We start from the raw sequence: 27402 nt of genomic DNA, 5'->3' as shown, positions 1-27402 counted from the left end.
TCTGCAGCTTCCTAATCATTATCATCAGCCACTCTCACTGCAGTTGGGTCCTGTCCTACCAGCTGCTGCTGCCTCATGATGGCTAAGTTATGCAGCATGTAGCACACTAAAGTGAACTGACCGACAATCTCAGGGCAGTACAGCCAGTAGCCTCCGGAATGGTCCAGGCATCGGAAACACTGTTTCAAGATGCCAATGGTCCTCTCTTTGATGCTGCGCGTCGCAATGTGCGACATGTTGCATTCCCACTCAGCTTCTGTCCGGGTTACGCATAGGGGCGTCATGGTGATGGCTTAGGAAGTATCGATGTACAGAGGGACCTGGGTGTCCTTGTACACCAGTCATTGAAAGCAAACATGCAGGTGCAGCAAGCAGTTAGGAAGGAAAATGGTATGTTGGTCTTCATTGTAAGAGGATTTGAGTACAGGAGTAAGGATGTCTTACTACAGTTATTCAGGGCCTTGGTGAGACCGCACCTGGAGTATTGTGTGCAGTTTTGGTCTCCTTACTGAAGAAAGGATAAACTTGCCATAGAGGGAGTGCAGCAAAGGTTCACCAGACTGATTCCTGGGATGGCAGAACTGTCATATGAGGAGAAATTGGGTCGACTAGGCCTGTATTCACTAGAGTTTCGGGGATCTCATTAAAACGTATAAAATTCTGACTTGGTTGGATAAACTGGATGTGGGGAGGATGTTTCCCCTGGCTGGGAAGTCTAGAACAAGGGGTCACAGTCTCAGGATACGGGGTAGGAAATTTAGGACTGAGATGAGGAGAAATCTTTTCACTCAGAGGGTGGTGAACCTGTGGAATTCTCGACCACAGAAGGCTGTGGAGGCCAAGTCACTGAATATATTTAAGAGGGAGATCGGTAGATTTCTGGAACCAAAAGGCATCAAGGGATATGGGGAAAAAGTGGAAATATGGCGTTGAGATAGAGGATCAGCCATGATCATATTGAATGGCGGTGCAGACTCAAAGGGCCGAATAGCCTACTACTGCTCCTATTTTCTATGTTTCTATGAGCCAGGTGGCGAGGCCGTACCCTATGTCTCCCAGCAGCCAGCTCTGCCCTTCTGGCTGCTATTGAAACATAGCACTCTCGTGTAGGATGAATGCATCATGGGTGCTCCCAGGGTATCTCGCATCAACTGGCATGATGTGATGCATGTCATCACACACGAGATGCACATTAACGGAGTGGAAGCCTTTTCTGTTCCTGTACATCCCTGAATCCTCCAAAGGTGCTCGCAAGGCGATGTAGGTACAATCAATGTAGCCCTGTGGGAAGCCAACAATCCTGGAGAAGCTCACAGCCCTTCCACGCATTGCCTGAGCGGTCATGGGGAACTTTATGAAGTCATTCCTCTGGGCATATAGTGCAGCAGTTACCTGCCGAATGCAGATATGTGTTGCATATTGAGAAATGTTGTGGCCTGGAACAATCCAGATGCATAGAATGAAAGTACAGCTGTAACCTTCACGTCAACTAACAAAGCACTACTTCTGACGCTTCTGGGGTGCAGGTCTGCTTTTTATTAACTCTCAGATCTCCGTTACAACTTCTTTGCGGAAACATAGCCTTCTTACACAGTCTGCATCACTCAGGCAGCAGGTATGAACGCCTGTCTCGATATACCCAGTGTGGATAAGGCCTCCTGCCCAGCACCCTACGTGCTGAGGTTCCTCATGCGATGACATTGAATCAATCGTCCCCTCCGCAGCACCATCATGCAGAAGGCATGCTCGAGGTATGGCATTGTCAGTATTGCCCCCACAATTAAATTGTACCTTTGAAAAAAGCTCAAAACAGCAGGACAAGGAGTTAAAGTTTCTTTGCTCTCTCGCTCCCCAAGGTCGACGCCCTAGTATGGACCACATCCAGGTCTGCGCATGTGCAATCGACTTGCTTAGAACGGGAAGCTAGGCATTCAAATGAGGACATTTAGGACAACGAAATCCAATGCAATTCTTTAATTTTAGATTTTTTTCAAAGTACCACCCCGTCACCGACCAAATGTCTCCTCACCGGGCCTGAGGGCCGGCTGACAGAATCACTCCCTCGCCCGGACACAGGGCCTCGGCAAACACCTGCCCGCCCAACCCCTCTTCCCGGGCTTCTTTAGAAGCTGCTGCATAGTGTAAGGCTTCTCATACCTTCAGTTCGGCTTCCACCCACCCCCCCGGTTTCTTTTGAAGACGAGCCCTTGTGTCCGGGCGAGAGACCGATTCGGCCGGCCTATCTCCAATTCTCGAGCCCGGTGAGGAGACATTCGGTGGTGGCATGGCACTTTGAAAGAAATCTAAAATTAAAGAATTGCATTAGACATCCATTTTAAGTTTGAAAAAAATTAAGCTTCATGATGCATATTTGTGTGTTCTTGACTCCCTCCAAAACGTCGCATAAAAAAAATAGCATTTTTCTGCGCCGATTTTTTAATATGATCTGATTTTTCCTAAGTGCCCAGAAGGCCTTTTGGGAATGGTCACATACGCCATCCTAGGAGAAATATAAGTTGGCCAAACTTGCATAAATCTGAAAAACTGGCACAGACATCAGAAAAAAACCTAACCTAAAAAAATCGTAACTGTGTTACGGTGGCGCAAAAACTTTGGGGAAACTCGGATATTATCATTTAGGCAACAAAAAAAATGGCACGCGTCAAAAAAACGGCACAGATAACCGGAGAAAATCGAGCCCATAATCATTGATATATACCACAAAAAGCAAGGGACCTAGTACTGAGCCCTGCGTAACCCCACTGGAAACAGCCTTCCAATCACAAAAATACCCATCAACCATTATCCTTTGCTTCCTGCCTCTGAGCCAATTTGCCACTTTGTCCTGGATCCCATAGGCTTTTACTTTCGTGACCAGTCTGCCATGTGGGGCCTTATCAAAAGCCTTGCTACACTACATCATACGCACTGCCCTCATCAACCCTCCTTGTTACCTCCTCAAAAAATTCAATCAAGTTAGTAGGACACGACCTTCCCTTAACAAATCCATGCTGACTGTCCTTGCTTAATCTGTGTCTTTCTAAATGAAGATTTATCCTGTCCCTCTGAATTTTTTCCAATAATTTTCCCACCACTGAGGTTAGGCTGACTGGTCTGTAATTACTCGGTCTATCCCTTTCTCCCTTTTTAAACAAAGGTATAACATTAGCAGATCTCCAGCACCACACCTGTAGCCAGAGAGGATTGGAAAATGATGGTCAGATCTTCTGCTATTTCCTCTTTTGCATCTCTCAACAGATACATTTCATCCGGATCTGAGGATTTATCCACTTTCAAAGCTGCTAAGCTCTTTAATATTTCCTCTCTCACTATGTTTATTTCATCTAATATTTCACACTCCTCCTCCTCCTTGATTGCAATGTCTGCATTGCCCCTCTTTTTTGTGAAAACAGACGCAAAGTATTCATTAAGCACCATATCCACGTCTTCCACCTCCACACACAGATTATCTTTATGGTCTCTAATAGGACCTACTCTTTCTTTAGTTGTCCGCTTGCTTTTAATGTAGTTACAAAACATCTTTGGGTTTTCCTTGATTTTACTCTCTTTGCTTTCCTAATTTCCATATTAATTGCACCCCTGTACTTTCTATACTCTTCCAAAGTTTCTGCAGTATTGAACCCTCGGTATCCATCATAAGCCTCCCTTTTTTCTTCATCCTACCCTGTATGACCCTTGACAGACAGGGGGGCTCTAGATTTGTTAGTCCCACCCTTTATCGTTAAGGGAACATACTTGCTCTGAATCCTCCAGATCTCCTCCTTGGATGCCTCCCACTGCTCTAACACTGATTTACCTTCAAGTAGCTGTTTCCAGTCCACTTTGGCTAAATCCCATCCCATCAAAGAAAATCTGAACACATAACAAAATTGACCAATGTCAAGGTGTACCAGGTAACAAGAAGAAAGGTGAGGCAAAGGAAGGCAGAGAGTAGTGTGCATAGAGGCTTAACTACATTCAAAAAGAGGAGGAAAACAGCATCTATTTCAGGTGCGCGAACATCTTTCCTCGTCCGTTCACTGTGGAGAGGCACTTTGTGGCAGGTACTAATGTGAAGCTGAATGGTAGTATTGATTGCCACTGTGTTGAACAAGTATAGTTCGTAGGGCTCTTGAATTCCAATCTGAAAATATGTACTTTTGAACCCTGATTTTACTCCCATGCCTAACAAGAATGAGCGTGTAGGGGAGGTGTTAAAATATTCTCAGCGTGGCACTCACGTGACACACGCTCTGCACCATTTTAACATGTGGTTTTGAGCAGTCAGAGGCCCTCGACCTAGACAGGTGAGGGCTTCATTGATATTCAAAAGGCTGATGACGTCGTTCAGACCCGAACCACATTTCAAGCTGCAGAAACATAGAAACATAGAAACACCTGGTGCCGGCCTTGCCAGGGAAACCCAGTGCAGGGGAGCAGCAGACTCAGAAGAGAATTGAAAAGGTCAAATTATTTTATTGTTTAACGGTTTCCTTATGGGCCAGGAAGAGCATCAGTTTTCCCACGGTCCTCCCTCTTTTCACTTACCTGGCCGGGACCATTTCCTTGGGTCCCGGGCAATAGCCTCCTGCTGCTCCTGCCCACCGGCCTGACGTATTGGCGCCATGTTAAAATGGCCCCGGGCCTCAGGTCGTGTTCTGGGTATAATATGAGATTAGCACGTTGAACTTTTTCTTTAGAGCACAGCTGTCCTGAGCGTGTCAGCCGCCTGAATCTTGGGAAGCCCCATGAAGCAAGATGACAGCCCCTCTCACAAGCCGTCTGGCTAGACAAGGCCATGTTCATCTGAAAACTACCAAATAGGGTCTTCTGCTGGCAGATTTGCCAGTACTGTGGCAGCACATCAGTGCAGGGGTGTGATGTTGGATAAAACTGCCAGGGCAGTTTACTTTCTGCTCACTTGCTGTCCTTTGAGCTACCAACTGTTGAATCTGGTTGTGGTATCCTGTCTCCCTCTTCCAGTAAAAAAAAGGGATTTTGTCTGCCCCAAACAGCAGGGTTTCAATTGCCAGTGCTTTTTGAAACCTTCCAAAGCCAATTCTTTTCATCATCAAAAATACATTTCCTGATTAAAGAAACCTCGAAAAGATTTCCTTCTAAATCAGTAGGGACCCCCGATAGTCTGAGCCTGGTATATAGGCACAGCAGTGCACCTTACGCTGTCTAGGATATCAACAATGAACTGTTACAAAGGCGTTGCTATTTGAGTAATTGGAGAACCGACTCAAGTGATGCAGGGGATTGAGCTGCGGCAGTGTTGATCTGTGCAGGATACGGAGTTAAATCCCACCCAATGGGCCTGGTGGGAATGCGGTCTTATGGGAAGTCGACTTTGCATGCAGACATTTGCCCAGTTTGGGGTACGTCCCACATTTACTCTAAATGTGCAACAACATAGCCAGGGAGACCACAATAGGTCGTGTTTAAAAGACTGATTGACCAATACCAATAGAGCACTGAGCTATTGAAAACAAGAAGAACAGAATGGTGTTGACGTGGTACTGAATGATGGGGGTAAGCATCCAGGTGAATCGGACTGGGTTAAGCTTTTGAGAACACTCTCAATTTGAATCTGAAGGCTGAATTGTAAGACATTAATGATGTGCAGGGGAATCGCCTGCTCTGGCCTGACTGGAACTTGAATGGATGCTCTCACTAATGAACTGGTAATGGCAGGAATTGGCACCTACAGCCTACTCCTGTTCCTATGTTAACTATACTCCTTAGCATACTATACCTTTTGTCTGTAGATTTTCCTCGATTTCGAGGGACTGCCTATGATGATGAGATCTATATCCAAAACAGTAGGAATCTAGAAATCTCTGCTTTGGGCTTGTCTTTCTCCTTAACTGTTGCTCTTTTTCTCCATAATCTATACAGTGGCCACTCTCAAACAAAATACCAACAACAGCTCTTCATGTTGAAATGATTGCGTTGCGATCAATGTTCCCCGTAAGCTGCACTGCCTCCTGCGCAGCCTGCCTCCCCCAATGCGCGGCCCATTCAAATTTTTGCACATGCACAGTATCTACAAATAAATGGTAGTGAGCAGGACCTTACATGTGACTGCGTGGCCGCGCAGCTTAGTGAGAGCATTGGTTGCGATCCATGCTTAAATCCAAGGAATAAATAACACTATTTGCTCCTGAAACAGGTGCAGGCTTATTTCTTGTTTTCCAAGGTTGTAAGGGACCAGGCCAATATTTATCCACCACAATCCTCTCACCCAACCAAACTAAAAATTAATTAGGTGCAGACTTGCACCATACCAGGGATTGCAAAAAGGCAAATACTGGCGGAAATTGCAGTAATGATTACATTTTTGTACATATTTATTTAATGGAACGAGCAATTCTCAATTGTACCAAATTCAGAATTTTATAAAGTAATTCAATCTTAAGTTGCAGCAGATTGGATTTTTGCTGCAAATTGCCCTGACAGCCATACCTGAGTGGGACACAGACACATTGTCAGAGCAAGTTGTGTTTAGTCCATAATGTGGGAAAACCCTTGAAGAAGTATGCATAGTGCCTGACTAATCCTATGGTATGAGGACATACCATGAAAAACCCAATGAAGAGCATTGCTGAAGTTTCGTGTATTGGTTTGGCTTCATCATAACTGAACTTTTGAAAGCCCAATTTCAAAGGAAGTACACTATGTATCAAACTCTTCCACTTTGTTTGATCTCCTGCTCGCACACAATATGCTAGACTTTCATTTGCAACAAAAATACCAAAAATAAATCGAGACATAAAGGGAAAGGACAGGGTAGAAAGAAACAGGGCTGCTTCCTGTGGTTGAGGGGTATAGAACAAGGGGTCATAGATATAAAATTAATTTAAGGGCTTTAGGTCAGAAAGCAGAAGTATTTCTTTTACAGAGGGTTGTGAGGGTGTGGAATGCACGACCAGAGTTAGTGATTGAAGCAGAGACCTTGCCAGCATTTACTGATTGCTTCGATCGCTGATCTAACCCAAGAGGAATAAAGGGATATTGGAACAGTGTGGCCACGAGATTAAAATTACAGCTCATGTGGAAGATAAACACCAACAGGGACTAGATGGGCCGAGTGGCCTGCTTTCGTGTTGTAATTTCTATGGGATTCTATGTAACAAACAGGAGCAGGTCGTTTGCCCCAACAAACCATAGATCAAAGCCAGCAACTCAACTTTCTCACCATAGTCCTCAATCCTTTCTCTCCATAAACACCCTCAGAGGTAGATGTTTTACATTTTTTTTTTACATGTTTTCATCTTTCCATGAACTCCATGTTTGAATCTCTTCAATCTGGCTTTCGCTCCTGCCACAGTACCGAAATGGCTCTCATCAAAGTCATAAATGACATCCTTTGTGAGTGTGACAAAGACAAACTATCCCTCTTCACACTCCTCGTCCTATCTGCAGCCTTGGATCCAGTTGACCACTCCATCCTCCTCCAAAGCCTCTCCACCAATGTCCAGCTGGGTGGGACTGCACTCGCCTGGTTCCATTCTTATCTATCTAATCGTAGCCAGAAAATCTCCTGCAATGGCTTCTCTACCCACTCCTGCATCGCTACCTCTGGTCCCCGCCCCCCCCCCCAAGGATCTGTCCTTGGTCCCCTCCTATTTCTCATCTACATGCTGCCCCTTGGCGAAATCATCCGAAAACACGGAGTCAGTTTCCACATGTATGCTGTCGACACCCAGTTCTACCTCTCCGCCACTTCTCTCGACCCCTGCTTGGTATCTAAATTGTCAGATTGTTTGTCCGACATCCAGTACTGGATGAGCAGAAATTTTTTCCAATTAAATATTAGGAAGACCAATATATCTTTGGTCCCCGCCACAAACTGCGTTCCCTAACCACTGACTCCATCCCTCTCCCTAGCATCAATCTGAGGGTGAACATGACTGTTCGCAACCTAGGTGTCATATTTGACCCTGAAATGAGTTTCCAGCCACATATCCGCAGCATAACTAAAACCGCCTTTTTCCACCTCCGTAACATTGTCCGCCTCTGCCTCAGCCCTTCTGCTGCTGAAACCCTCATTGATGCCTTTGTTACCTCTAAATCACTCCTGGCCGGCCTCCCACATTCTACACTACATAAACTTGAGGTCCTCCAAAACTCAACCGCATGCGTCCTAACTATCACCAAGTCATGATCCTCATCACCCTTGTGCTTTCTGACCTACATTGGCTCCCGGATAAACAACGCCTCGATTTCAAAATTCTCATCCCGGTTTACAAATCACTCCATGGCCTTGCCCCTCCCTATCTCTGTAATCTTTTTCAGCCTCACGACATGTCTGCGCTCCTCAAATTCTGGCCTCTTGAACATCCCTCATTATAACTGCTCAACCATTGGTGGCCGTGTCTTCAGCTGCCTGGTCCCTAAGTTCTGGAACTCCCTCCCTAAACCTCTCCATCTCTCTACCTCTCTTTCCTCCTTTATGACGCTCCTTAAAACCTACCTCTCTGCCTTAATTTCCTCTTTTGTGGCTCGGTGTCAAATTTATCTGTTTTGTCTTACAACAGTGTTGTGAAGCACCTTGGGACATTTTACTACGTTAAAGGCGCTATATAAATAAAAGTTATTATTATTTTTTAGCATTCCTGGCACAGAGCTCTGCAAGAGAGGAGTCTATACTAGGAATTCAGGTAACATAGTGGTTACGTTACAGGACTAGTAATCCAGAGACCTGGACTAATGATCTAGAGACATGAGTTTAAACCCACAACGACAGCTGGGGAATTTAAATTCAGTTAATTAAATAAACCCTGAATATAAAAGGCTAGTATCATTAATGGCGACCATGAAAATGTTGGATTGTCATAAAAACCCAAATGGTTCACTAATGTCCTTTCGGGAAGGAAATCTGCTGTCCTTACCTGATCTGGCCTATATGTGATTCCAGACCGAAAGAAATGTGATTGACATTAAACTTGCCCTCCAAAATAACCAAACTGGGACAAAGAAGTATACCAAAGAATAAAACCTGCAATCTTGTCAGCAGAAAACTCCTGCTGATTACCACCGGCATAACACCACCTTAGCAAGGGAAATTAGGGATGGTTAATAAATGCTGGCCTTGCTGGTGAAGCCTACATCCCATGAACGAATATAACAAAAAAAATCTGGCAATATAAACTAAAGGAGACAATTTTAAAGGGGGTGCATGAAAATCGAGCCCTGGGGGGTGGGGGGGGAGGTATCCTGGGCTTCATAAATAGAGGCAGAGAGTACAAAAGCAAGGAAGTTATGATGAACCTTTATAAAACACTGGTTCGGCCTCAACTGGAGTATTGTGTCCAATTTGGGCACCACACTTTAGGAAGGGCATGAAGGCCTTAGAGAGGTTGCAGAAAAGATTTACAAGAATGGTTATAGCGATGAGGGACTTCAGTTACGTGGATAGACTGGAGAAGCTGAGGTTGTTCTCCTTAGAGCAGAAAAGGTTGAGAGGAGGTTTGATAGAGGTGTTCAAAACCACAAGGTGTGTAGAGAGAGAGAAACTGTTCCCTTTAGTCGAGAACCAGAGGAAACAGATTTAAGGTAATTGGCAGAAGAACCAAAGGCAACATGAGGAAAACATTTTCCACGCAGCGAGTGGTTAGGATCTGGTATGCACTGCCTGAAAGGGAGGTGGAGGCAGATTCAATCGTGGCTTTTAAAAGGGAACTGGGTAAGCGCCTGAAGAAAATGTTTTTTTGCAGGGCTACGGGGAAAGGACGGGGGGTGGGACTAGCTGAAGTGCTCTTGCAGAGAGAACCGGCACGGGCTCGATGGGCTGAATGGCCTCCTTCTGTAATGTAACTATTGTATCATTTCTATAATGGACAGAGAAACAGGTGGGACACAAATTGGGCCTGTTGATTTCTGTGCCCAAATTGCACAAAATGTGTTACTAGACCCTTCTCTTCAGGAAGCTCTGTGCTTGAAATGCTAAATGGTAAGATTTGCCCATTCTTTGCCTCTTTCATCCTTTCATATTAACTTAAATGGATAGCACTGGCAAATGAACACAAATATATAGCCAACTTGGTAATTTTACGGTACCTATTCTCTCTCAGTTTGGTGCAAAGGTAGCACTTTGAGTCAGAAGGCTGTGGGTTCAAGGACTTGAACAAATAATCTAAACTGACACTTCAGTGCTATACTGAAGAAGTGCCGCACTGTCGGAGGTACTGTCTTTCAGATCAGTGGTTAAATCGAGGCCACATCTACCCTCTCAGCTGGATGTAAAAGACCCCACGGCACTATTTAAAGAAAAGCAGGGGAATTCTTCTCGTGTTGTGACCAGTATTTATCCCTCAACTAACACCATCAAAAAAGATTTGCTGTTTGTAGGACTGTAGTTTGTGCAAATGGCTCCCACATTTATCTACATAAAAACAGTGAATACATTTCAGAAGTACTCCATTGGCTGTAAAAGGCACTATAAAAATTAAATTTTTTTTTTTAATATTCCCTGATATTTGAAAACTTTGCCACTGTAAACAGTTTGCACAGAAAAATTGTGTCAACTCCATTAATAGTCTTGAAAACATCAATTAAGTTTCCTCTTCTGCAACATCCTTAACTTTTCCTTGGTGCCAGAATTCCCTAAATTAAGCCTTCCAACTTTCTTTGAAGAATGTCCACTTATTCTATACCTCCTACATTCTGCTGAGCGATTTCTCAGAATGTCTAACAAACGAAGACCTGTCCTTACGGGTGTGCGTAGCAAAGCTGAGGCAGTGCCTGCCGTTATTTCTAACGTAGTCTGGTGCCTGTTATGAAAGGCAAGCTTTTACAAGCTTTGACAATTTTCAATTCCTTTTACATTGTTTGAAGAAACCGTTCTTTAGGAATGAGATTTCCCGGTGTTAGCTTTACTTTACACTACTCTCAGTCAATGCTCCCTTTAATTTTTTGGGTTGCACAGCCTCTTTAAAGTTTTTCTCCATTTAAAAACCAGTGAGTCGGCTGCACGGGAGTTGCAGAGCGCTGCGCGGCCACGCAGCTTAAAGGGGACATTGCTCTCAGTCCTTCTCTGGTGCTCTCAAATGAATGTAGAAGATCCCATGGCACTATTTGAAGAAGAGCAAGGAGCTTCTCCCCAGTGGCCTGGCCAATATTTATCCCTCAACCAACATCACCATAACAGATGATCGAGCCACTTGGGGGGTCTTGCTGTGCAGATTGGCTGCCATGGTTCCGGCATTACAACAGTGAACGTCACTTCAAAAGCACTTCACTGGTTGCAATGGGCTTTCGGAAGCCCTGAGGCTGTGAAATGCATTTCTTTTAATATGGCTAGATTTGTTTCTCTTCATACCAAGGGGTATGGCGAGAAAGCAGGAATGGGGTACTGAAGTTGCATGTTCAACCATGAACTCATTGAATGGCGGTGCAGGCTCGAAGGGCCGGATGGCCTACTTCTGCACCTATTTTCTATGTTTCTGTTCTTAAACCACAATGAGCTATTGTTCAATCTGATTCAGCCAGGTCAGAATTCCATGATTTTGGAAAAATGCGAGCAGGGGAAACTAGAATCACAGGCAGGAGTGCAGCCTGCTTTTATAAAAGGCAACGACAGCAGATCATGTGCGAGATCCACTGCTGATTTACTGAGCATCTGCCTGCACCCCCGCCAACCCCCAGGACCGCAGTAGGTTTTTACGAGATTGGTTTGGAATAATTTAGGCCAAGAGACAAACTTCTGTAGGGGATGTGTGGAGAATTTTCCGAGCTCCACTCTTAAAGGATCCACGGTCTACTCTACTCATGCTGGCATAAAGTCTATAACTCCTCCCACTCACTTGGCCCTTCTTCCACGTGAGCCTGGATAGTTAGTGTCGGCAGGCTATTCAACCACTGGAGGACATCATATCAAAGCCCAGTTCTATTCCCATCTAATTACAACAGTGACTACACTTCAAAAAGTACTTCATTTGCTGTAGTGCTTTTGGATGTCCAGTGGTAGCAAAAAGCGCTATATAAATGCAAATCTTTATTTTCTTTCTGTAAGGACTCTGACATTAATCCTTCAGTTTGTTGAATGTTGTAACTAATAGACATGTTTTATCTAAAAGGTTGGATGGAGAGAGTCTGATATGGATAAATTGAACAGCTTGTTAGATAACTCCTACAACTCCCTGAATCTATTAACTGATAATGAAGTTATCCTGCTGAAAAAGGCGCAGTTTAGTTCTGAAATGCAATTAACACTGAAACTTGTGAATACCTGCCATTTTGGGTAAGTGCCTCCATTGGGGACTAGAGTCTGCACACAAACTCCTCAATCCTGGCTGTGGTATTTGCCAATATATTTTACGAAAGGGGCCAGGATTTGCCTTTACTGTTTTGACAATGTTTCGATAGCAGCATTTTGAAACATAACAAAATAACTAATAAGCTCACACAAAGCAATATTCAGAAAAGCAGGGCTGACCAGATAAAAACTAAGTCTCAATTTAAAACTTTGCACGAATGAGATCTCCTTCAATAAAACCTGCATCGCCTGAAACAAAAGAAAAGGCTCTAAGATGACTACGGAGGGCAGCACCAGCCAACACTGTCTGGAGGAACATGAGAGATAGTAATACAAACTCGAGAATGCACTCTTTGAACCAAATGATGCTCCTGAAATACTTACACACTTTCCTTTTTGAGAAATAAATAAAATTATGTTAATTATAATTTCCCAGAAAGTTTTGCATAAAAAGGATATCTGAAGATTATAAAGAGCAAGCATTTTGAACAATGTTCATGAAATCCCCCCGTGAATGTGTTGATCTAGCTGCTTTTGGAGACAATCCAAGAAGCAGTTCAAGTTGGACACAAACATAAAAAACGGTTATTGCAAAAATCACACAGAAAAATCAGTTGGAATTATTTTGCAGCCATACATTTTCTGTCCTGGTCATTTTAATCCTCTTGCTTTAATCCTGATGACAAAAACTCACATGTAAAGTGGAGACCTGAACTATGTCTAATTTATAATTCGTCTTCCATTTGAACCTATTTGGTACAAGGTTTTCCACTTCAAAATGGAAGTACAGTACGGTACATTGGAACTGTGTCCTGCTATCTCAGGACAAGACTGTAGAGACCTCCACTGAATCCGTTCATTTTCCCCTTGAGGGCTTCTTCACATACAATCTCATACTGAACCCCTTCATCCTCTCTCCCTCCAGTCCGAGTTACCGGGAGGCACCATGCTAATCTAGATTTGGCAAATCACTCTGATAACAGGTGACATGGTCCCAAAATGTTCTTTTACCTCAGCAATTCTCTCCTTCATCTGGGCCATGTTGTTTTCTTTTCTCTTGAAGGACATCATTTTTTCTGTCACTTCCTCTTTGTCTCTCTTAACCTTATAGCTTGCTTGTTCTCTGTTGGCGTGTTCCTGCTCCTTTTCTCTTGTAAACATTCCTTCCTCCTCTGTCCTCAACCTCTTGCATTTTGTCTATTTGTCCATTTTCCTTTCTACTCATCACTATCTACCTTCCCTTCCCAGTCTGCCTCTCTATCTGTCCCATCTTCCCTTCCTAATTTCTCTCTCCGTCTGCCTTACCTTCTCTCTGTCAACTTTACTTTCTGTCGACCTTCCCTTCCCTATTCAGTCTGCCTCACTATCTGTCCACTTTCTCTTCACAGTCTGCCTTTTTTTCCCCATTTACCTACTTTTTATACATTTTCCACAATGTATTACAACACAACCAAGAACTAAATGTTGGATAATCTGCCATGGTATCATTAACAGCTCTCCTGTACCTACTAGTATACTACTAGTTGATTTTCCTGTGTAAACACACATTTTCGAATCATTGTTTCTTGGTGTATTGGCAAATGAACGTACACAAAGAAAAATGACTGACAAAAAACGTGACAAAGAAGAGACACCATGAAATCAGCCTCCCAGACAAGGCACAAACCTCATGGTGTTTGGTGGCAATGCACAGCAACATGACACTTCATCCTTTAACTTTGTCTCTGTGCCTCTCCACTGCTACATTAACTCAATCTGCTGCTAGACTTCGCACTCTTGCAAACTGTCCTCTTTTTCCATATATATTTTGCTTAAAAGTTCACAATAAAAGGCTACAACAATCTGTAACCTCATGGCCAAGCATATCCTTCACTCTACCATTACCATAGCGCTATCGAGCAGCACTTACTCACCAATAAGCTGCTCACCTCTGCTCAGTTTGGGTTCCGCCAGGACTCGGTTCCAGACCTCATGACAGCCTTGGTCCAAACATGGACAAAAGAGCTGAAGTCCAGAGGTGAGGCAAGAGTGACTGTCCTTGACATCAAGACAGCATTTGACCGAGGGTGGCATCAAGGAGCTCCAGTAAAATTGAAGGCAATAGGAATCGGGGGAATCTCTTCACTCGCTGAAGTCGTATCTAGCACAATGAAAGGTGGTTGTTGGAGGTCATTCATCTCAGCCCCAGGAGATCGCTGCAGGTGTTCCTCAGGGTAGATTCCTAGGATCAACATTCTTCAACTGCTTCATCAATGACCTTCCTTCCATCATAAGGTCAGACGTGGGGATGTTCGCTGATGACTGCACAGTGTTCCGTTTCATTCGCAACTCCTCAAATAATGAAGCAGTCCATGCCCAGCATGCAGCAAAACCTGAACAAGATTCAGGCTTGGGCTGATAGGTAGCAAGTAACATTTGCGCCACACAAGTGCCAGGCAATGACTATCTCCAATAAGAGAGAATCTAACCACCGCCCTTTGACATTCAACGGCATTACCATCAACATCCTGGGGGTCACCATTGACCAGAAACTTAACTGGACCAGCCACATAAATACTGTGGCTATCTGAGTTAGGTATTTTGCGGCGAGTGTCATCTCCCGGAGTGTCACCTCCTGACTCCCCCAAAAACCTTTCCACCATCTACAAGGCATGAGTCAGGAGTGTGATGGAATACTCTCCACTTGCCTGGATGAGTGCAGCTCCAACAACACTCAAGAAGCTCAACACCATCCAGGACAAAGCAGCCTGCTTGATTGGCATCCCATCCACCACCTTAAGCATTCACTCCCTGCACCACTGGCGCACCGTGGCTGCAGTGTGGACCAGCTACAAGATGCACTGCAGTAACTCGCCAAGGCTTCTTCAGCAGCAGCACCTCCCAAACCTGGGAACTCTACCATCTAGAAGGACAAGGGCTACAGACGCATGTTAACACCATCACCTGCAAGTTCCCCTCCAAGTTACACCACATGGAAATATATCACCTTTCCTTCATCGTCGCTGGGTCAAAATACTGGAATTCCCTCCACTGTGAGGGTAACTTCGCCACAGGGACTGGAGTGGTTCAAGGCGGTGGCTCACCACCACCTTCTCAAGGCCAATTAGAAATGGCACAATAATTGCTGGCCTTGCCAGCGACGCCCACATCCCAGGAACAAATTTTTAAAAGTCACTAACTCCTCCACTTCACATTCCCCAACCCGTTCCATGTTTAACCACTTCATCCACACCCAGGCTTCTGTAAATTCTGCTCTGTAACCAGCTGTTTGGAGGTGCACTAGAATAAGCCTGCCCTGCCCTGATGACCATCCTAACATTGTGTAATTACCAACAACAGAGTCATCCAACAGTTGAGGTCCATCAGGGAAGTTAACCAATAATTATATTGCTCTGTTGTAGCACTGCAAACAGTAGAGTACGGGTCTCCTGCCAAAAAATCTGGAAGTCCTGAGTCTAAGGTTTGGATGCCCATTGAGTCTTGGCCTCCTCAGTCAAAGTGAGTTGTCAATCTGCCAGAGAATTGAGACATTCCACTTCAGAGGGGAGAGGAAAAATAATCATTGCCCCACTTGCCATACTGAACAAGATGCATCTGATAATCGTAGGGCAACCTGGCTTGTGCATCTACACGAGCAGTGGACTTGTATCTTGAAGGGGATCAAGTCAGGATAATGTCAAAATAAAAAAATACAATATAACATCTGTACTTCGAGGTTAAGAATGACACCATACATACAAAAAGTACACTGGACTTGCTGGAAAAGTTGCCACATTCACATTAACACAATTCTTATGACCTCTGGAGATCCGAGGGCTTGACACTCACACATAATGTTTTATTGCCCAAGTGGTTCATACAACAGTAGCGAACATAACTTTCAAATAACTGCAACATACGCAATTTAAAAAAAATGGTAAATAAAAATGAATATGGAAACTCGTAGGTTCCATTTTCTTTTATCTGGTAAATAATGAAGACACACATACCTTGGCCTTATCTTGCTTGAAATTGCTACTGAAGAGCTGTGTCAAGGTTTCAAATGCTGTAGTTAGTGGCAGCATGAACAACTCAAATTCATCCTCATCCTCACCTTAAGTATAAAATAAAAAAGAAAAGAAAATGTTTTCTGATCATAAAAATTATATTAAGAATATAAAGACATGAACGCCACTCTATTCAGTCCTATAATTAATTTAGCCATTTTGACATCTCCCAATCAGCATCAGGACCAATCCAGAAGTCCGTCTATTCTTAAATGTTGGCACGGTCCCTGCTTCAATCACTAACTCTGACATTCCACACCCTCACAACCCTCGTTATATTAAAGTTTGGATTGCCCTTTGTCCTAAATATCTTACAGTTAATCATATATCTATGTTCCCGTGTTCTAAACCACTCAATCACTGGAAACAATCTGTTTCTATCTATGCTTTCATTCTCCTTAAATCTTCTAGGTTCTAAATAAAACAGCACCAATTTTTCAAGTCTTTTTGCATTTGTATTTCATCATACCAGGCAGCATCCTAGTGATTCTGCACTGTACCCTCTCTATAGCCTTAATATTCTTCCTATAGTGTGTAGCCTCCAGAACTCCAATGGTGGTCTTGCTAATATTTTATATAGATTCACCATTACATCTCAACTTTTATGTTCTATACCTTGTGCCATAAAATTGAGTATTATCCATCGGAGGTGTTGCTTTTAATGCTTTGTGAACCCGCAAATTCCTCTACTCTTCCCTATTCAACGTACAATATCTATTTTTTTAACTAAAATGCATTGACATTGAGTTCCATCCTCCACTGTTTTGCCCATCCCACCATCTTACCAGTACCCCATGCAGCTTCCTTTGGTCCTCTGAATTATTTACTGTGGCTCCTGTTTTTGTATCATCTGTAAATTTGGACACCACTCCCTCAGTCCTATGTCCAAATCATAGATGTATATGGTGAACAGAATAACAGAACCTACCTAGTTCCAACCACTTTAAGAGTGTTCTTCACGATTACTGTCTGATTCCTCCCTTCAAACCAGTTTTAAGCCAATTTCTTAGTCTCTACCCTCAATCCTATATTACTTGATCTACTCCGGTAGTCTCCTGTGTGGTACATCATATCCACTGCATTTCACCATTTATTATATCTGTCAGCTCCTCAAAGAACTCTATCAGCTTTGTCGAACGCAATCTTCCATTCTGAATTCTGTGTGGGCTGCTTCTAATTACTTTCATCTAGATATTTAGTAATTTCATCTTTAATTAGTGATTCCAAAACTTTCTCTACCACAAATGTTAAACTGGCCTGTAATTACCCAGGTTAGCTCCATCTCCATTTTCAAAATGCGTATTACATTGGCCAGTCTTCAGGACACATCCACTCTCAATAGAACCCTGAAATATAAATTCCTGGGCTTCCACTATTTCCTCCTCCATTTCCTTTAGAATCCTTGGATGTATCCAGTCAGATCCCAGCACTTTATCCTTCTTTAGCTTAACTAACTGCTCTGCTACTTTGCTTTTATTTATTATATCTTTCATCTTGCTTTTAACCAATTTACCTCCTCCCCAATATGCATCTCTTTTGTAATCAATGATGATTTGCCACAGGGAGTGATTGAGGCAGAGACTTTGATATTTAAATGGGGCTTCAAGACCATTGTATTTATTAATGTTAACTTGGATAAATATTAGAAGCAAAGATACAGGGCTATGAGAGCGCGTGGGACAGTGGGAGTAGTTCTGAATTGCTTTAGCTGACAGCAGACACAGACACAAAGGGCCAAACGGCCTGCTTCTGTACTGGAAACTTCGATGGGTCCAGGAGGTAATGTTGAACATGTACAAGTCCTTAATTAAGCAGCGGGTAGAGTATTGTGTACAGTTTTGGCCATCCCATCATAGGAGGAATATAAAAGTAATGGAAAAGGAGTAGTGTAGATTCACGAGGATGTTACCATTAGAATTATGAAGAGGGACTTTAGACGTTTAGACGATTTTGACCACAGCTGAGAAGGTTAAGAGGTCACCTCATGGAGGCTTTCAATACTGCCCTAAGACCGCCCTAAGTGGAGGAAGAGCATCCAGGAGGGTGCTGAGCACCTCGAGTCTCATCGCCGAGAGCATGCAGAAACCAAGCGCAGACAGCGGAAGGAGCGTGCGGCAAACAGTCCCATCCTCCCCTTCCCTCAACGACTGTCTGTCCCACCTGTGACAGGGACTGTAGTTCTCGTATTGGACTGTACAGCCACCTAATAACTCAATTTTAGAGTGGAAGCAAGTCTTCCTCGATTCCGAGGGACTGCCTATGATGATGATGATAGTCAATAATTGTAGATTGTTTTCACTTGAGGGCCCAAATGTAAAATAACCACAAATGGAATTAAATGGGTAAACATTACAGTTTACACAGAGGGTGTGTAGAATGTTAAATTTTTGGTCACAAACCCAAAAGTCCATTCTTTACAAACAATGGAATTCAATAGTTGCTTGAGAAACATGAATATTAAAGAAATTGGGAAGAGATTGGAATTAGACTGGGGCTCACGTGGAGATATCGGATATGCCAAATGGCTGTTCCTGTGCTGGAAAGTTCTGTGATTGGAAGAAAATACCATCACGATATCAATCACTGATGAACAGTTTATTAGAAGTCCCAAGATTAGGTAAGAGTAGGATTGGTGCTGGTTGTAATTCCCTCTACGGTCAAGGAGTCTTTTAACATTCACAAACTACCTAGGCTGAGATTAAGAATGGACACTTGGACAAAGTTTGTGCGCTACTGGTATTTATGGAACAGTAATCCCGCAAGAATCAGCCCCTTCAGGAAAGGAAAACATTGAGCGGGGAAGAGAAAGAATTTTGCGTCCTCTGATCGTCAAACACACAAAGGTTGCATTCAAAATAAAATCTCACTAATATTACTTTCCTTTTGAATTATACTCAGTGGTACACTCTATTTAATATGTAATATTTAACAAGAATTCATTCAGATGCTGCTGAAATGATGAAGAGAGAAGTCACAGTAAGTGACAGGCTGTTGTAAATATCAATGTGAAGACTTGAAGCTCCATTATAGTAATTAAAACGGAGTGGGTTGATTGGCTGGCTAGCACCCTCTGACTCCCGGCAGAAAATTGCAATCTTTAAGCCCTATTTAAATATCAAAATGGCATTGTCTGCATACTTATAGGGATAAGAATAAGAACTGTAAGCACAGACTATCTGAAATAAAAACAGCAAATGTTGGAGATCCAGAGCAGATCAGTATTTGCAAGAGAAAGACAGGTCAGTGCTTCTGATAGTGAAACTTCAACACAACCAATAGTGAAGGGCAACACCGAAAAAATAGAATCATACAGCACAAATGGAGGCCATTTGGCCCATTGTGCCTGTGCTAGTTCTCTTTCAAACAGTGACTGAGCCAGTGCATTTGCAATATTCTCTATTTTTAGATTTTATACTGAAGGGGACCATGACAAATCTATGTAAGCAAGAAAGAACACATTTGCATCATACAGCACCTTATCATGTCTCTCAGGATACCAAAAAGTGCTTTACATTCAATGAGTACTTGGAAATTATCTCTAATTACATAGAATCTACAGCACCGAAACAAGCCATTTGGTCCAACAGTGGAATGGTCCCAAATATCGTGACATTGAATTGATTTATTTCCAAATTTTTTCTGAATTTAATGCCGGTGTTTTTGCTCCACACGAGCCTCCTTCCCCCTCTTCATCTCATCCTATCCGCATATACTTCTATTCCTTTCCCCTTCATGTGCTTATCGAGCTTACCCTTAAATGTATCTGTGCTATTCACCTCAACCACTACCCTGTGGTAGCTCGTTCCACATTCTCACCACTCTTGGGGTAAAGAAGTTCCTCCTGAATTGCCTATTGGATTTATTAGTGACTATCTTATATTGATATGATAGCCCCACTATTCATCTCCCCACAAGTCGAAACCTACGTCTACCTCATCAAAACCCTTCATAATGTTAAAGGCCTCTCTCAGGTCACCCTTCAGCCATCTCTTTTCTAGAGAAAAGAGGCCGAGCTTGTTCAGCCTTTCCTTATAAATATAGCCTCTCAGTTCTAGTATCATCCTTGTAAATCTTTTTTACACATTCCCCAGTGCCTCTATATTCTTTTTATAATAAGGAGACCAGAACTCTACACACGAATGAAGCCATTTTGTGTACAGCAGTCACTGAACATTAATATATTTTCTTGATGCTGTTGTTTGAAACAGGAATGTTTGCAGCACACTGGAATAAATCTCTGCCCGTCTTTGAATACATCATGTGATCATGAACATCCACAAAATCCTGGTTTAATGGGCCCAAGTTTGCCTAGGAGTTGCTCCATTTTTTTTTGAGCAACTTAAGTTTTCTGGATTATCTTAAAAATCCCCATTTTGCACATTTAAGTTGCACCAGTGTAAGTGAGTTAATTAGGATTTTTTTAGTTTAGTTTAGTTTTGTTCAAAAGGGGACGTTAATAGCCACCTACGCCCATTTTGGCCATTTAAGCCACTTTGCACAGCTAATGGTTGCTCCAAACTCACTTAGGGCACCATATGTGGTCGCTTATGGCCACACAGAAAACCCTTGCGGAGAGTTAAGTAATCAGCGCAGGTAGGTACTTAATGACTTGACTAAAGAATATGAATAGGATCAAACAGTTATACCGGACATCAAATGACAAACTTCACAAAGTTAATTTACTATACAACAGAAGCATTCATGGAAGCTTAAACTACAAAAATAAAAGTAGAGACAAAACATATTTACATAATATCCAAAATATCCAAATAAAAAATAGAAGTACCTCCTGCTCGTAATTCTTATGTAGGAAAATATTTTCATCAACACGGTTAAGGAAAGTCTTGAGGAAGCTCATTAAGATTACTGACTACACAGTTATCACCCTCCACATCCCCCCCCCACCCCCCGCCCCCATCAAAACTCCTTCCCCGGATCAAAACTCTTTCTCCACTCGCCCCCCCACACCCCGCCCCACCATCAAAACTCTCCTCACTAAACAAAGCACAACCATCAATAATAAATAAAACATTTAACTTAAGTCCTACCTCGGCCCTGGAAGTCAGCGGGCCAGCTGGTACAGGAGGCCACTCGGCCGGGGATAGGTGCGGGACATCTGGTCCCATGCTGCAGAGGAGCTACCGCGCATGCGCGGTAGTGCGTATGCATAGAAACATAGAAAATAGATGCAGAGTAGGCCATTCGGCCCTTCGAGCCTGCACCGCCATTCAATAAGATCATGGCTGATCATTCCATCAGTATCCCGTTCCTGCTTTCTCGCCATACCCCTCGATCCCTTTAGCCGTAAGGGCCATATCTAGCTCCCTCTTGACTATATCCAATGAACTGGCATCAACAACTCTCTGCAGTAGGGAATTCTATAGGTTAACAACTCTCTGAGTGAAGAAGTTTCTCCTCATCTCAGTCCTAAATGGTCTACCCCTTATCCTAAGACTATGTCCGCTGGTTCTGGACTTCGGGAACATTCTTCCCGCATCTAACCTGTCCAGTCCCGTCAGAATCTTATACATTTCTATGAGATCCCCTCTCATCCTTCTAAACTCCAGTGAATAAAGGCCCAGTTGATCCAGTCTCTCTTCATATGACAGTTCAGCCATCCCTGGAATCAGTTTGGTGAACCTTCGCTGCACTCCCTCAATAGCAAGAACGTCCTTCCTCAGATTAGAAGACCAAAACTGAACACAATATTCCAGGTGCGGCCTCACAAAGGCCCTGTACAATTGCAGTAAGACCTCCTTGCTACTATACTCAAATCCCCTAGCTGTGAAGGCCAACATACCAGTTGCCTTCTTCACCGCCTATTGTACCTGCATGCCCACTTTCAGTGACTGATGAACCATGATACCCAGGTCTCGTTGCACCACCCCTTTTCCTAATCTGCCGCCATTCAGATAATATTCTGCCTTCGTGTTTTTGCCCCGAAAATGGATAACCTCACAGTTATCCACATTATACTGCATCTGTCATGCATTTGCCCACTCACCTAACCTGTCAAGTCACCTTGCAGCCTATTAGTGTCCTCCTCACAGCTCACACCGCCACCCAGTTTAGTGTCATCCGCAAACTTGGAGATAATACACTCAATTCCGTCATCTAAATTGTTAATGTATAGTGTAAAGAGTTGAGGTCCCAGCACTGAGCCCTGCGGCACTCCACTAGTCACTGCCTGCCATTCTGAAAAGGACCCGTTTATCCCAACTCTCTGCTTACTGTCTGCCAACCAGTTCTCTATCCACGTCAGTACATTACCCCCAATACCATGTGCTTTGATTCTGCACACCAATCTCTTGTGTGGGACCTTGTCAAAAGCCTTTTGAAAGTCCAAATACACCACAGCCACTGGTTCTCCCTTTTCCACTCTGCTAGCTACATTCTCAAAAAATTCCAGAAGATTCGTCAAGCATGATTTCCCTTTCATAAATCCATGCTGACTTGGTCTGATCCTGTCACTGCTTTCCAAATGCGCTGCTATTTCATCCTTAATGATTGACTCCAACATTTTACCCACTACTGATGCCAGGCTAACTGGTCGATAATTAGCTGTTTTCTCTCTCCCTCCTTTTTAAAAAGTGGTGTTACATTAGCTACCCTCCAGTCCATAGGAACTGATCCAGAGTCAATAGACTGTTGGAAAATGATCACCAATGCATCCACTATTTCTAGGGCCACTTCCTTAAGTACTCTGGGATGCAGGCAATCAGGCCCCGGGGATTTATCGGCCTTCAAGCCCATCAATTTCCCGAACACAATTTCCTGCCCAATAAAGATATCCTTCAGTTCCTCCTTCCCATTAGACCCACTGTCCCCTAGTATATTTGGAAGGTTATTTGTGTCTTCATTTGTGAAGACAGAACCGAAGTATTTGTTCAATTGGTCTGCCATTTCTTTGTTCCCCATTATAAATTCACCTGAATCCGACTGCAAGGGACCTACGTTTGTCTTCACTAATTTTTTTTTCTTCACATATTTATAGAAGCTTTTGCAGTCAGTTTTTATGTTCCCTGCAAGCTTCCTCTCGTACTCTATTTTCCCCCTCTTAATTAAAACCTTATTCCTCCTCTGCTGAATTCTAAATTTCTCCCAGTCCTCAGGTTTGTTGCTTTTGCTAGCCAATTTATCTGCTTCTTCCTTGGCTTTAACACTATCCTTAATTTCCCTTGTTAGCCATGGTTGAGCCACCTTCCCCGTTTTATTTTTACTCGAGACAGGGATGTACAATTGCTGAAGTTCATCCATGTGATCTTAAATGTTTGCCATTGCCTATCCACCGTCAACGCTTTAAGTATCCTTTGCCAGTCTATTCTAGCCAATTCACGCCTCATACCATCGAAGTTCCCTTTCCTTAAGTTCAGGACCCGAGTTTCCGAATTAACTGTGTCACTCTCCATCTTAATTAAAAATTCTACCATATTATGGTCACTCTTCCCCAAGGGGCCTCGCAGAACAAGATTGTTAATTAGTCCCTTCTCATTACACATCACCCAGTCTAGGATGGCCAGCTCTCTAGTTGGTTCCTCAACATATTGGTCTGGAAAACTATCCCTAATACACTCTAGGAAATCCTCCTCCACCGCACTGTTACCAGTTTGATTAGCCCAATCTATATGTAGATTAAAGTCACCCATGATAACTGCTGTACCTTTATTGCACACATCCCTTATTTCTTGGTTGATGCTGTTCCCAACCTCACTACTACTGTTTGGTGGTCTGTACACAACTCCCACTAACGTTTTCTGCCCTTTGGAATTCTGCAGCTCCACCCATACCGATTCCGCATCATCCAGGCTAATGTCCCTCCTTCCTATTGCATTAATTTCTTCTTTAACCAGCAACGCCACCCCACCTCCTTTTCCTCTCTGCCTATCCTTCCTAAATGTTGAATACCCCTGGATGTTGAGTTCCAAGCCTTGGTCACCCTGGAGCCATGTCTCCGTGATGCCAATTACATCATATCCGTTAACTGCTGTCTGCGCAGTTAATTCGTCCACCTTATTCCGAATATTCCTCGCATTGAGGCACAGAGCCTTCAGACTTGTCTTTTTAACACACTTTGCCCCTTTAGAATTTTTCTGTAATGTGGCCCTTTTTGTTTTTTTGCCTTGGGTTTCTCTGCCCTCCACTTTTACTATTCTCCTTTCTATCTTTTGCTTCTGTCTCCATTTTATTTCCCTCTGTCTCCCTGCATAGGTTCCTATCCCCCTGCCATGTTAGTTTAACTTCCCCCCAACAGCACTAGCAAACACTCCCCCCAGGACATTGGTTCTGGTCCTGCCCAGGTGCAGACCGTCCGGCTTGTACTGGTCCCACCTCCCACAGAACCAGTTCCAATGTCCCAGGAATTTAAACCGCTCCCTCTTGCACCACTCCTCAAGCCACATATTCATCTGAGCTATACTGCAATCCTACTCTGACTAGCACGTGGCATTGGTAGCAATCCTGAGATTACTACCTTTGAGATCATACTTTTTAATTTAGCTCTTAGCTCCCTAAATTCGTCTCGTAGGATCTCATCCCATTTTTTACCTATATTGTTGGTACCTATATGCACCACGACAACTGGCTGTTCACCCTCCCTTTTCAGAATGTCCTGCACCTGCTCCGAGACATCCTTGACCCTTGCACCAGGGAGGCAACATACCATCCTGGAGTCTCGGTTGTGGTTGCAGAAACGCCTATCTATTCCCCTTACAATCGAATACCCTATCGCTATAGCTCTCCCACGCTTTTTCCTGCCCTCCTGTGCAGCAGAGCCACCCACGGTGCCATGAACTTGGCTGTTGCTGCTCTCCCCTGATGAGTCATCCCCCTCAACAGCACCCAAAGCGGTGCATCGGTTTTGCAGGGGAATGACCGCAGGGGATCCCTGCACTGCTCTTCCTGCAGGTCGCCCATTTACTATCTGGCTGTGTACTATCTGGTAAGACCAACTCACTAAACGTGTTATTCACGTCATTCTCAGCATCGTGGATGCTCCAGAGTTCATCCACCCGCAGTTCCAGTGCCGCAATGTGGTCCGTCAGGAGCTGGAGGCGGATGCACTACCCGCACACGTAGTCGTCAGGGACACCGGAGGCGTCCCTGACTCCCCACATAGTACAGGCGGAGCATACCACGTGTCTGAGCTCTCCTGCCATGACTTAACCCTTAGATAAACTTAATTTGGCAACAACAATGCTAAATGTTACTTACTGATAGAGAAAAGAAAAAAGAAAAGCTCCTTACCAATCACCAGCCAATCACTTACCCCCTTGGCTGTGACCTCACCTTTCAATTTCTTTCTACTTCTTTTTTGCCTTCTCTCCCTGCTGCAGATGCGCAAGCTCCGCCTCTCGCCGAACTCACCAACGCTGGGCCTTTTTATAGGCCTCCCCACGCTGCCTCTCGCCGAACTCACCAACGCTGGGCCTTTTTATAGGCCTCCCCACGCTGCCTCTCGCCGACTCACGAACTCCCGCTGCGTTGCGCTGCCAGCATTCTTTTAAGCGCAGGGCCCTAGCTCCGCCCCCTAAGTGAATTATCACGCTACGCCAAGCTATGGGAGAGGCCACAGAGCGGCCAGAATCCAGGGACAACTTTTTGGCGCCGTTTTTATCCTAGGAAGTCGGCGCATCTCACGTGAGTGCGCTGAAAAAAACGGGTGGGCCAAATTTGGGCCCAATGTCTCATCTGAAAGATGGCCCTCCCTCAGTACTGCTCTTAAGTGTCAGCCTAGATAATGTGTTCCGGTCCTGCAGTGGGGCATGACCCCATAACCTTCTGACCAAAGGTTGAGAGTGTTACCAGTTGAGCCAAGCTGACACTTAACATGCTCAAACTTTTTGTAATAATTTAAGTGGTTTCGAGCTGCGATGAGGAAGGCGTCTGTCTTCATTTCTTTGTTTCTCATTGCAGCAGAGCAAGCTGTGTACTTCTACACTAACTAAAAATACTAAAATATTCAGATTAAGTATTGTGACATATTTCTATCTGTACAAAAGATGGTTTACCGGTTATGAATTTGAGCATAACTGATCTGTTCTCCCTCATGGCCTGAAGTGCTTTTATCCAAATGGACTCAAGTCACAAAGTGTTCAGGGAATGAAAAGCCCAAGGCAAGTTGTCACCCTTTTAGCAATCACGAGCAGGCGCCACAAACATTCAGCTAAAATGTGAGAGAGATCATAGTTACTCTATAACTGGATTCCGATCATTTTTGTAATGCAGTTTTTGCACTTTATTTTACAACCTGATAAAGGCCAATTAGCTTTAGTTCCAACCTCACGACTGTCTGAGTGTTTGTTGTTTTACCTATTTTATCCCCTTCTCTCCTGAAGGTCTGAGGATCTCCGTGTAAGAAATGTTCGTTGATGTTCATAGAAGGCGTGGGGAAGGGAAAGCTCACCATCATTAAAATGCGGCTTACCAGTGCCTTCTTGGATTGATGGTTATTTAGATAAGCTGACCTCTGCCCACTTCACGTAACATTGGCAAACTGCCTACCCTCCTTTCAAACACTGTTCCATAGGCACCAACACCTCAGCCAAGGGGGCATTCATCACTGGGTGCTGGGGGCGGGGGAGAAGGCAGTGCATTAGAAGTTGAACTAGATCTTGTCCTCACTCAACACTCATATATTCGCATTTCCAATGGGGGCCATTTAATACTGATCAGAAGTGGGGACCCTGGCTGAATTACCCGTCCCTCATCCAGGGCTGCTGAGGTTAAATGTAGGAGCTCTACTGCTGCCAAAACTGTTAACTCAGCACTGACTGTGGATCAAATGTGGGACCACTGAGTCTCAGCTATTCACTGGTTAGGTTTACTGAGCTATTAGGGAAGTGGGCCTGAATGTATGACAAAGAGACAACCAGTTTACCAGGGAGTACATGAAGTGGGGAGATGCCAACTTATCCGAATACCAGTCTGGCAACCTGAAAAAACATATTTAATGCACTAATCTCAGCAGAATTCCAGTAATAATTAAATTTTTCTATACTTCTCTAAACATCAATGAACCTGGTTGGTGATGCTATCCTTCGGATGCGATGCTAAATTAAGGCCCCAGTGCCTTCGGTGAACATTAAAGATCCCACA

General features: G+C 43.8%; 1 protein-coding gene across 2 annotated transcripts in view; it reads right to left on the bottom strand.

The window, feature by feature from the left end:
* LOC139263090 (ran-binding protein 17-like) overlaps positions 1 to 27402 on the bottom strand; it is a 918854-nt gene that overhangs the window by 334456 nt on the left and 556996 nt on the right. For both annotated transcript variants that reach the window (XM_070878629.1, XM_070878630.1), the window contains one exon: positions 16252 to 16355. In XM_070878629.1, the coding sequence (XP_070734730.1) occupies positions 16252 to 16355 (104 nt within the window). The remainder of the gene's footprint in view (positions 1 to 16251; positions 16356 to 27402) is intronic.

Source organism: Pristiophorus japonicus, chromosome 4 (genome assembly GCF_044704955.1).
Source record: "Pristiophorus japonicus isolate sPriJap1 chromosome 4, sPriJap1.hap1, whole genome shotgun sequence".
Classification (NCBI taxonomy): Eukaryota; Metazoa; Chordata; class Chondrichthyes; family Pristiophoridae; genus Pristiophorus; species Pristiophorus japonicus.
Note: the sequence above shows the minus strand (reverse complement) of the source record. Positions and strands in the feature narration are given on the sequence as shown.